The sequence below is a fragment of the Vidua chalybeata genome, chromosome 29 (assembly GCF_026979565.1).
Source record: "Vidua chalybeata isolate OUT-0048 chromosome 29, bVidCha1 merged haplotype, whole genome shotgun sequence".
Classification (NCBI taxonomy): domain Eukaryota; kingdom Metazoa; phylum Chordata; class Aves; order Passeriformes; family Viduidae; genus Vidua; species Vidua chalybeata.
The window spans coordinates 1470593-1481954 of record NC_071558.1 but is presented as its reverse complement, the minus strand read 5'-3'; the positions used below and the strand labels follow the sequence as shown (position 1 = coordinate 1481954).

The window sequence follows — 11362 nt, the reverse complement described above, 5'->3', positions numbered from 1 at the left end:
GTGCAGGATCGTGCACAGCCCCCCGGTCCCCCCGGGGTCCCCCTCCCGGCTCTGCCGCGACGTCAGGCCGTGACTCAGCCCCGCGGGATGTGGCCCCACGCCCGACCCGGCCCTTCATAAGGCGGCGGAGCCGGCGCTGACCCTACAGCGCCCGACGCCATGGCGGCCTTCGGCCTCTTCCTCCTCCTCAGCGCCGCCGGTGAGTCCCCGCGGCCCCCACCCAGGGCCCCCCCCGCACGCCCGGGCCCCCCGAACACCTGAAGCCCCTTCCCGAACTCCTGGGTCCCTTCCCCGGACACCTGGATCTCTTTCCTAAACACCTGAGATCCCCCACAGAGAGTTTGGGGCCCCTTCCCAAAATCTCGGTCCCTTCCCGGGACACCTGGATGCCCTTCCCGAACTCCTGGGTCCCACCTGGGCTCCTGCCCAGGTGTTTGGGGCAACCTCCGCGGACACCTGGCTCGGCACCCGCACCTCAGGGCTCCCCACCCCGGATGTCGGGGCCGCTGCCCACACACCTGGATCCCTCCCAGGTGCCTGGAGCTCCCTGTCCCAAACACCTGCGTCCCTCCTGGGTGCCTGTGTCCCCTTCACCAGCGCCCGGGGTCCCTCCTGAAATCTGGGTCCCCTTCCCAAATACCTGCGCCCCCCTCCCCATTATGGGGCTCCCCTGGTCTGGAGGGGTCCCTGCTTGCTGTTCCGTGGGTGGGGGGGTGGAGGGGGTGACCCTGCTGACCCCCTGTGTCCCCCATGGGTGACAGCGGTGGCCTCGGGGCAGCTGCAGCAGGTGGTACAGGAGAGCCTGGAGCTGCGGCCCCCCAGCATCAAACAAGGTGAGGGGAGAGACGGGGACACCCAGGGCTGGGGGGACAAAGGGGGACACCCAGATCTGGAGGGACAAAGGGGGACACCCAGGGATGGGGGGGACAAACGGGGACACCCAGGGCTGGGGGGACAAACGGGGACACCCAGGGCTGGGGGGGACAAAGGGGGACACCCAGGTCTGGGGGGACAAACGGGGACACCCAGGGCTGGGGGGGGACAAACGGGGACACCCAGGACTGGGGGGACAAAGGGGGACACGCAGGGCTGGGGGGACAAAGGGGGACACCCAGATCTGGAGGGACAAAGGGGGACACCCAGGGCTGGGAGGGACAAAGGGGACACCCAGATCTGGGGGGACAAAGGGGGACACCCAGGGCTGGGGGGACAAAGGGAGACACGCAGGGCTGGGGGGACAAACGGGGACACCCAGGGCTGGGGGGGGGACAAACGGGGACACCCAGGACTGGGGGGGGACAAAGGGGGACACCCAGGACTGGGGGGGACAAAGGGGGACACCCAGGACTGGGGGGGGACAAACGGGGACACCCAGGGCTGGGGGGACAAAGGGGGACACCCAGGGCTGGGGGGGGACAAACGGGGACACCCAGGACTGGGGGGACAAAGGGAGACACCCAGGGCTGGGAGGGACAAAGGGGACACCCAGATCTGGGGGGACAAAGGGGGACACCCAGGGATGGGGGGGACAAACGGGGACACCCAGGACTGGGGGGACAAAGGGGGACACCCAGGGCTGGAGACAGGGGGATGCTCATGGGTGGGGATATGGATGGAGGGGACACGGGGGGGTCAGGGTTGGGGGTGGAGGGACGTGGGGACGTGGTGGTGCAGGAGAAGGGACTCGGACGGAGGGGACACGGGTGGGGGTGACACGGGGACAGTGAGGGTTGGGCACAGGAGTGGGACCACGACGGACACAGGGACCAAATGGGGAGGGGGGGGGCACACAAAGTGCAGGGAGGACCCCCCCCCGCCCTGTGCCCACCCACCCGCTCCCTTCTCCAGTGCTGCAGCAGGAGCAGGACCTCGAGGTGCCCCCCGGCATCCTGGTGGGGGGGTCCATGTCCCCCCCGCGCAGCCCCCCGGTGTGGGGCAGCGCCCTGGACGGGTTCCCCCCTGCCTGGCCCATGGCCGCCGCCGTCACCCGGCACTGCCGGGACCCCCCCACGCTGCCGCCGCCGCTGCTGCTCCCCTCGACCGCCTTCGCCCACCTGCGCCGGCAGGCGGCCGCGCTGGCCGCGCTGCGGCCCCGCATGAACGACTGCTGCCGGCAGCACAGCCCGCTGCCCTGCGCCCGCCGCGCCGTGAGCTGGGGACACCGCGGGAGGGGGGACACTGCGGGGGGGGGGACACAGGGGAGAGGGGGGACACTGAGGGGAGAGGGGACACTGAGGGGAAAGGGGGGACACTGAGGGGAGAGGGGACACCGCGGGAGAGGGGACACTGAGGGGAGAGGGGACACAGGGGAGAGGGGACACTGCGGGAGAGGGGACACTGAGGGGAAAGGGGGGACACTGAGGGGAGAGGGGACACTGCGGGAGGGGGGACACGGGAGAGGGGACACTGCGGGGAAAGGGGACACAGGGGAGAGGGGACATTGAGGGGAAAGGGGACACTGAGGGGAAAGGGGACACTGAGGGGAGAGGGGACACTGAGGGGAGAGGGGACACTGAGGGGAGAGGGGACACTGAGGGGAGAGGGGACACAGGGGAGAGGGGATACTGAGGGGAGAGGGGACACTGAGGGGAAAGGGGGGACACTGCGGGGAGAGGGGACACCGCGGGGAGAGGGGACACTGAGGGAAGAGGGGACATTGAGGGGAGAGGGGACACCGCGGGAGAGGGGACACCGAGGGGAGAGGGGACACAGGGGAGAGGGGACACTGCGGGAGGGGGGACACAGGGGAGAGGGGACACAGGGGAGAGGGGACACCGAGGGGAGAGGGGACACCGCGGGAGAGGGGACACTGAGGGGAGAAGGGATACTGCGGGGAGAGGGGACACAGGGGAGAGGGGGGACACTGAGGGGAGAGGGGACACTGCGGGAGAGGGGACACCGAGGGGAGAGGGGACACTGAGGGGACACCGCGGGGAGAGGGGACATTGAGGGGAGAGGGGACATCGCGGGGAGAGGGGACACCACGGGAAGGGGGGTGCGGGGACACTGTGAGGGACACGGGGACACTGCTGGAGGGGAAGACACGAAAACACTGGGGCAGGTGTAAGAACGCGTGGGGGGAGACAATGCCGGGAGGGGGGGACGGGGACGCTGCGGAGGGAGGGACACGGGGTGACACCGGGGGGGCTCTGCTCCCTCTCCCCCGCAGTGGACGGACGTGCTGGACGCGTTCTGCACGGATGAGTTCGGCGTGAAGACGCGGCAGTTCCACTGCTGCCGCCGGCACGGGGCCGCGCGGCGCCGCTGCTTCGCCCAGGAGACCCCGGCCCCCACCTGGGAGCCCGTCCCCACCTGGGACCCCAACGTCGCCTGGGACCTGGTCACCGAGCCCCCCTTTCCGCCCGGCGAGCCCACGGCCACCAACCTGGGCAACATCTGCGGGCTGCGGACGCTGCGCCCCGGGCCCCCCGGCCCCGGTGCCCGCTCCGGGCCCCGCGTCCGGATGCGCGTCCGGTTGGAGCGCGAGTACGGCCGCTGCTGCCGCAACGAGAGCCTGAGCTGCGCCCACAGCGCCGTGAGCGGGGACACGGGGCGGGGGCGACAAGGCTGGGAGGGACGGTGGCTGTGCTGGAGGGCTCGGGGGACCCCAGGAGTTTGGGAGGGTCTCAGGTGTCAAAGGAGTGGGGAGGCGCAGGTATGCGGGAAAAGGACCCAGCTGTTTGGGAAAGGGACCCAGGTATGCGGGAAAAGGACCCAGGTGTTTGGGAAAAGGACCCAGGTGTCCGGGAAAAGGACCCAGGTGTTTGGGAAAAGGACCCAGGTGTCCGGGAAAAGGACCCAGGTGTTTGGGAAAAGGACCCAGGTGTTTGGGAAAGGGACACAGGTGTTTGGGAAAAGGATCGAAATGTTTGGGAAAAGGACCCAGGTGTTTGGGAAAAGGACCAAAGTGTTTGGGAAAGGGATTGAGGTGTTTGGGAAAGGGACCCAGGTGTTTGGGAAAGGGACCCAGGTGTTTGGGAAAAGGATGGAAATGTTTGGGAAAAGGACCCAGGTGTTTGGGAAAGGACCGAGGTGTTTAGGAAAGGACCGAGGTGTTTGGGAAAGGACCGAGGTGTTTAGGAAAGGACTGAGGTGTTTAGGAAAAGGACCGAAGTGTTTGGGAAAGGACCGAGGTGTTTGGATTGGCACTCCGGTATCCGGGGAGGGGCCCCAGGTGTCCCGGGAATGACCCATGTGCCCGGAGCCTGACCCAGACACTCAGAGGCCGGGAAGGCTCCCAGGTATCCGGGAAGGTGACGAACGTGTCAGGGAGGGGCTCCGGCATCCGGGGAGAGGACGGAAATGTCCCGGGGATTACCCAGGGGTTCGGGGGCTTGGGGAGCTCAGTGTCCGGGCTTCCCCCTGACCCCCCCAGTTCCTCCTTCCGCAGTGGCTGAAGGGGCTGAATCGGTTTTGCCGGGAGGAGTCAGCGGTGAAGACGGGGCAGCACCGGTGCTGCCAGCGGGGGGGTTCCCGGGCCCGGGGCCGCTGCTTCGCCGCCGCCGCCCCCCACCCCGAATACGACCGGGAGCTGCACAACGTGAGCCTGGCCCGGCCCGGCCCCGCCCTGCTGCGCTCCCTCTGCGGCCCCACGCGGCTCTTCACGCACAGGTGGGTGACCCCAGAACAGCCCCGGGGGCACCCCACAGTCCCTCCTGTTGGGGGAACCCGGCTTTGCGGGACCCCTCATCCCCATCCCAGGCACCCGGGACTCGCCATTGCTCGGGGACCCCTTTCGGGGTGGGGGCGCAGCAGCCCACTCCCCCTGCCCTTAAAGCCGCGTGGAGGTGACCCCCGTGTCCGTGTCCGTGTCCGTGTCCGTGTCCGCAGGCGGCCGGTGCCGGAGCTGCTGGGGGCCCTGACGGCCGCGTGCTGCCCGCTGCCCCCCGAGGAACGCGGCACCTGCGCCCGGGAGCAGGTGAGAGTGACCGAGGGGGCCAGGGGCGCTTAGGGGACCCCCACGGCCGCCCTGACCCCCGTCCCCGTTGCCCACAGCTGTCCCAGGGCATCGCCACGCTCTGTGCCACCCCCCGGGACGCCTGGAGGGACCCCCAGGGCTGCTGCTCGTGGGACGAGCCCGAGCGGCGCCGCTGCTTCGACGACACCTACCTGAGCCAGGTGACCCTGGGGGCCGCCCTGGCGCCCCCGCCCCCCGGCCACGAGGAGTGAACCCCTCCCAGCGCGAGGGAGCAATAAAGACGCTGCGGTGTCACCTCGGAGTGTTTTTCCCTCTGGGGGACTTCCTTATGCCTCACTGTCTCCATTGTTTCGGGTTCCCCCCCCCCGCCCCGGGCCTCAGTGTCCCCCACGGGGCCCCATTCCGGGGCGTGCCGGGGTGTGGGTGGATATTGGGGTTGTTTGCACTGTTGGGGTGTGTCAGGCCTGCTGTGATACCTGTGTTTGGTTTTGGGGTGTGCTTGTGGTCACCACGCTCACACGCGGCCTCGTGCCCCCCAGGGGTCTCTGTGCACCTCTTCCCTGCAATTCTTGTGGCTCCAGAGTGTCATTGTCACTTGTGTCCCCCCCTCCGCCCATGGCCACAATCCCAGGAGGTCCCCGAATCCCTCATGGGACCTCAGGGTCCCCAAATCCCCCCTGGTGCCCCCCCAGCCATGGCTGGCAGTCGCTGGGGAGTGTTTGGGGGACTCTGATGGGGCTGGGGGCATCCTGTGGGTCCGTCCTGTGTCCTTGCTGGAACCACCCCCTCCCCAGGTACTCCATCCATCCATCTGTCCCAAAATTCCCCAGCAGCTTCTTCTCACCCTATTCTGCCTCACAAGGGGGCTCTTTGCCCCTTTGGGAAAAGGAAGAATTTTTCCCATCCCTTTCCCAGCACAAAACGAACCAGTCCCAAGCCTTATTCCCAATTTTAGTTGAAAAATAAAGTCACATCATTCTCAGCAGCCTCCACTGGGATACAGGGTGGAGGGAGAGGGATCTACTTTCTCCACTGGGAATATCCCACCTCCACCCCAGTGTTCCTGAGGCAGGGGCTGGTGTGGAACCTGTTTCCTGAAGCGTGTCTGCGTGCATCGGCCTTCACAGATCAGGCCGGGCACCGTCCACGGGAAGGCAGAACCCAGCATGGCAAAGGGTGGCAAACAGAGTTGAGGGGACTCCTCCCCGTTCCCTGCAGGTGAAGAGGGGTGTCTCCCCCCTTCCCAGGGGAAATTTCTCACGGAGACAAAGAATTCCCCCTGGGAGCACCGTCGTCTTTGGGACTGGGAGGGAAGAGGCCAAGCTGGAGGGCAGGGCAGTGGCTAGGGAAGGGCTGGGCGGGCTCGTCACATCTTGGGGAAGCTGGCCAGGTTGGCCACACCACAGGCGTTGTTCATGTTGCGGGCAAGGAGGACGTAGCCCTTGTTGCCCCATTCCTCGCCCCAGCTGGAGGGTGGAAAAGCAGAGCCTGAGCCTCTGGAAGAGCCCCGGCCACCCGCAATTCCCAAGGCATCCCAAGCCCTGTACCTGTTCTTGATGATCCAGTGCTTGGTGCCCTTCTGTGCCCCGTAGCCCACGGCCAGCACGGCGTGGTTGATGTTCTCGGCGTTGCAGCTCTCGTCGTAGTACACGCCTTGGGGACACAGCCGGTGTCACCGGGCGTGCCTCAGGTCCCCGAGCAGCCCCGGGACCCCCGATCTGCCCCCAGCCCCTCACCCCGGCTGTAGAACTGGAAGGAGGGCAGGCTGGCGTCGATGCCCACGGAGATGGGGCCAATCCGGGCCACCGCCCTCTTCAAAGCCTTCTCATTCCCTTCGGGGATCTCGCGGTAGCCGCGGCACTTGGCCGCCTTCCCGGTGGGGCTGTACATGCAGCTCTCGTCCTGCGTGGGGCCGGGAAGGTCGGGGTGAGATGGGGATGGGGGGGGGATGGAGGGGGATTTGGGGCTGTCCCCCCTCACACCTGGCCAATGTAGGGATAGGAGTCCTCGGAGTCGATGCCGCGGTTCTGCCGGACATACTCGAAGGCGTTGGTCATGTAGCCGCCCCCGCAGCCGTCGTTGTTGGCCACGCAGTCCACCAGGTTTTGGGGGCTGAGGGACAGCAGCTTCCCTGTTTTCCTCTTCAGCTGCCCCTCCAGGGCACCCACCGAGCTGAAAGCCCAGCACGAACCACACTGGCCCTGCGGGGACACAACGGGTGACACCAGGGTGACACCGGGGGGACGCCCTGCTCCAGACACACCTGCCTCACCTGGTTCTTGACAGGGGTCACGTAGCCTTTCTTGCGCCAGTCCATGGCAGCCGGGGCTCTCTCGGTCCAGTCGGGGACAAAGAGTGTCTCGTTGTGGCGTTGGCGACCACGGGGCGCCTTCAGCCCGGTCATTGTCCTCACCACCTCCTCGCTGGTCTGGGGAAGGAGCCCCCCGGTGAGTGAGCGGGTGGGTGGGAGCACCCACAGGTGCTCAGCCCCGCTCTCTCCCCTGCCAGGGACACCCACCATGTCACCCAGGTGGTTCATGGCCAGCTCGAAGGTGTGCACGCCCAGGGAATGCTCCAGGTTGTGGGTGTTGATGTATTTGAGGTTCTTCTCCCAAATCAGCCTCCGCGTCACCTCGTCCGCCTGCACCGGGGGGGTGAGATGGTGCTGGGACAGGGGGGTCCTGCCTGTGCCCCCCACCCTCGGGACGTCCTTGTGCCCCAGCACCCCACCCTGGGGACGTCACTGGGGGTCCCAAGCACGGCACCCCCCCGTACCTGGCCATTGTACTGCTTGCGGTGGGTTTTTTTCCACAGCTCCCACTGCGCGTCCAGCTCCCGCTCCGGGTGCAACTGGGCCAGCGCCGCAGGGACCAGCAGGGCCAGCAGCATGGGCCACCACATCCTGGCGACCAGCTCAACACTGGGGAAGGGCCACAGGCTGAGCCAGGGGGCCCGGGTGGGGGCAGGACCCCGTGCCCACACTCTTGTGGGACTAGGACCTCCTGCAAACCCTGATTTGGGGCTGGGACCCCTTGCCACCCTGGATTTGGGGCCAGGACCCCTTGCCACCCTGGATTTGGGGCCGGGACCCCTTGCCACCCTGGATTTGGGGCCGGGAGCCCTTGCCACCCTGGATTTGGGGCCAGGACCACTTGCCACCCTGGATTTGGGGCCGGGACCCCTTGCCACCCTGGATTTGGGGCCGGGACCCCTTGCCACCCTGGATTTGGGGCTGGGACCCCTTCCTCCCCCGATTTGGGGCCGGGACCCCTTGCCACCCTGGATTTGGGGCCGGGAGCCCTTCCTCCCCCGATTTGGGGCCAGGACAGCCCCCGCGGGCAGGGCTGGCCGGGCGCCTGCATCACATGAGCCGGGACAGCTGGTTCCCGTTACCGCTCCGGCAGCCCGAAGCCAGGGGGGAGATTTGGGATGCAGAGGGTGCAGGAGGGGGGAAGTCCCAACCATCCCGCCCCTCCCTGGCTTCACCCCGAGCCCCCCAGCCCCCCGCGGCAGAGCAGGACCTGGGCACTTCCCCAAGCCGGGGGTCCCCAGGCCGGCTCGACGTAAAGTGCCTCAGTTTCCCTTTCTGTGCCTCCGAGGGTCCCACAATGGAGCCGATTCCCTCCCATTCCCACTGGGATCCATTTCCCTGGGGAAAAAGCCACCCAGCGCCCCCCTGGGGGACCCCTCCCCGCCGCTTACCCAGCACGGAGCCGTCGGTGGGAGCGCCGGGACGGGGCCTGCGGGAGCCGCGGCCGCTGCGCTTTTATGCCGCTGGATTGAGGAAGTTTGGAGGCAGCCGGAAAATTTTGGCAAGCATCGGGTCTGGATGGGAAGGAGGGGGGACGCGGGGGCTGCCCCGGGCTTCACGTGATGCTGCGGGACGAGCTGAGTCAGCCCCGGCGCGGGGCTGGTGGCGGGTCCTGCCAGGGACACCCTCATGTCCCAGGGGCGTTCTCCTGTCCCCTGAGCCAGGGACATCCTCATGTCCCTGGGACACCCTCCTGTCCCCTGAGCCAGGGACACCCTCCTGTCCCTGGGGCGTTCTCCTGTCCCTGGGGACACCCTCCTGTCCCTGGGACACCCTCCTGTCCCTGGGGCGTTCTCCTGTCCCTGGGGACACCCTCCTGTCCCTGGGACACCCTCCTGTCCCCTGAGCCAGGGACACCCTCCTGTCCCTGGGGCGTTCTCCTGTCCCAGCGTTCTGTCCTGGGACATTCTCCTGTCCCTGGGACGTTCTCCTATCCCTGGGGACACTCTCCTGTCCCTGGCACATTTTCCTGTCCCCTGAGCCAGGGGACATCCTCCTGTCCCTGGGACACCCTCCTGTCCCTGGGGCGTTCTCCTGTCCCCTGAGCCAGGGGACATCCTCCTGTCCCTGGGGTGTTCTCCTGTCCCTGGGGCGTTCTCCTGTCCCTGGGACACCCTCCTGTCCCTGGGGACACCCTCCTGTCCCTGGGGTGTTCTCCTGTCCCTGGGACATTCTCCCGTCCCAGCGTTCTGCCCTGGGACGTTCTCCTGTCCCTGGGACACCCTCCTGTCCCTGGGACACCCTCCTGCCCCTGGGACATTCTCCTGCCCCTGGGGCATTCTCCTGTCCCTGGGACATTCTCCTGTCCCCAGCGTTCTGTCCTGGGACATTCTCCTGTCCCTGGGACATCCTCCTGTCCCTGGGACACCCTCCTGTCCCTGGGACATTCTCCTGTCCCCAGCGTTCTGTCCTGGGACACCCTCCTGTCCCTGGGACATCCTCCTGTCCCTGGGACACCCTCCTGTCCCTGGGACACCCTCCTGTCCCTGGGACATTCTCCTGTCCCCAGCGTTCTGTCCTGGGACACCCTCCTGTCCCTGGGACACCCTCCTGTCCCTGGGACACCCTCCTGCCCCTGGGACATTCTCCTGTCCCTGGGACATCCTCCTGTCCCTGGGGACACCCTCCTGTCCCTGGGGACACCCTCCTGTCCCTGGGACATTCTCCTGTCCCCAGCGTTCTGCCCTGGGGACACCCTCCTGTCCCAGGGACGTTCTCCTGTCCCAGCGTTCTGCCCTGGGGACACCCACCTGTCCCAAGGATCCTGGCCCCAAGGACACCCTCTTGTCCTGGCATCCCAACTTGGGGATGTCCTGCTGCCCTGGGGACATTCTCTTGTCCCGGCATGCCACCCTGGGGACATTCTGCTGCCCTGGGGAACACCCACCTTGTCCCCAAGTCCTCCCCGTGGCCGAATTGGACGGAGTTGAGCGCCCACTTCCCTCAGGAGCAGCCGGACACGGCAGCTCGGGGACATGGTGTGACAGCAGGAACGGAGGACAGGAGCCCACCTCTGTCCCCAACCCGGGGCTGCCTCCCCGTCCCCAGTTTGGGGGTCCCTGGCTGGGGGAGGTGGGGTTGGAGGGTGCTTTGTGCAGCGAGTGTCACCTCGTCACGCGGCTCCTGCCACCACAAGGAGGAAGGGCACCAGAGCCATCCCAGCCGTGTCACACCGGGGACATGGACACCGTCACCACTGCCACCCTCCAGCCACGGGAACAAGGACGGATCATCCCCGGGACCAGGAGGGGAGAGGAGGGATGGAGCAGCACCAAGGTGGGGCTGTGTCCTCGTCACCCCGACCCCACGGGGGTCCCCAAGAGAGGGGCCACCCCCCCCCCCCATGTGACCTGGACCTCTGTGGGGACAGCGGGGGCTGAGTCAGCCCGGGGCTCCGGGGCAGAATCATCGCCCGGAGCACGAGGCCCTGACGTGGCAGCGAGTGACCGGGAACCGAGGGGACAAACCGGGGGGAAACGGGGCAGTACGAGGGGTTTGGGGCAAAATGGGAGGAGGAGAATTATGGGGGGAAAAATGGGGGGGATAATAGGGGCTTGGGGGCCAAACAGGGGGGAAGGGGATCTGGGGGACAAAACAGGGAGGGAACGGGAGTTTGGAGGCCAGAACGGGGAGGGGATGGGGATTTAGGGACATTCCTCCAAGACGGGGACAGGAGTGAGGCAGAAATGAGACAAAGGTTGGAAAAACGGGAAAATCTCTTTGTTGGAAAATCTCTGCTGCCCAGAATCCACAGGGCTGAGGTACCTGGGGCTGGGACACACCCGAGGGGGGTGTAGGATAAAATTCCCCCCAGGACAAACACTGGAGCTCCCAAAGAGGGGGGGAAGGGCCCAGCCTGTCCCTGTCCCCCATGCAGCAGCCCCTGGGAACCCTGTTGGCTGCTCCTCATCCTCCTTTCCCAACAGATTTGGTTTCCTTCTCCCAGGATCTGGAAAATTTTGGGGGGGGGTGGGGGGGATACAACCACAGGACGTGGAAATGGGAATTTCCCTCCTCCTTTCAGAACTGAAGGGGAAGGGCCCAGGATGTGATGGGATGCTGGGGAGGATCACAGCATGTCTTCAGATGGGATGTTCCCACTTATCCATAGAGAACTTCGGAACACAATTTTT

General features: G+C 66.7%; 3 protein-coding genes across 3 annotated transcripts; 1 reads left to right on the top strand and 2 right to left on the bottom strand.

Moving 5' to 3' along the window:
- The first annotated feature begins 158 nt into the window (after nucleotides 1-158).
- On the top strand, nucleotides 159-5247 carry ECM1 (extracellular matrix protein 1). The gene is made up of 7 exons (XM_053966769.1): nucleotides 159-199; nucleotides 762-833; nucleotides 1849-2147; nucleotides 3170-3535; nucleotides 4391-4611; nucleotides 4831-4918; nucleotides 4996-5247. Exons 1-7 carry the CDS (start codon nucleotides 160-162, stop codon nucleotides 5167-5169), a joined length of 1260 nt encoding a protein of 419 aa, XP_053822744.1. The 5' UTR covers nucleotide 159; the 3' UTR covers nucleotides 5170-5247.
- A 608-nt stretch (nucleotides 5248-5855) lies between these two features.
- Nucleotides 5856-8832, bottom strand: LOC128801120 (cathepsin K-like). The gene is made up of 8 exons (XM_053966770.1): nucleotides 8621-8832; nucleotides 7694-7838; nucleotides 7437-7559; nucleotides 7191-7346; nucleotides 6901-7119; nucleotides 6655-6820; nucleotides 6466-6571; nucleotides 5856-6384 (listed from the first exon to the last, which is right to left on the bottom strand). The coding sequence occupies exons 2-8, from the start codon at nucleotides 7817-7819 to the stop codon at nucleotides 6285-6287; spliced, it is 996 nt and encodes a 331-aa protein (XP_053822745.1). The 5' UTR covers nucleotides 7820-7838; nucleotides 8621-8832; the 3' UTR covers nucleotides 5856-6284.
- Nucleotides 8617-11324, bottom strand: LOC128801098 (pro-resilin-like). Its single transcript, XM_053966736.1, has 3 exons — nucleotides 9598-11324; nucleotides 9154-9560; nucleotides 8617-8692 (listed from the first exon to the last, which is right to left on the bottom strand). The coding sequence occupies exons 1-3, from the start codon at nucleotides 10204-10206 to the stop codon at nucleotides 8617-8619; spliced, it is 1092 nt and encodes a 363-aa protein (XP_053822711.1). The 5' UTR covers nucleotides 10207-11324.
- Between the last annotated feature and the right edge of the window lie 38 nt (nucleotides 11325-11362).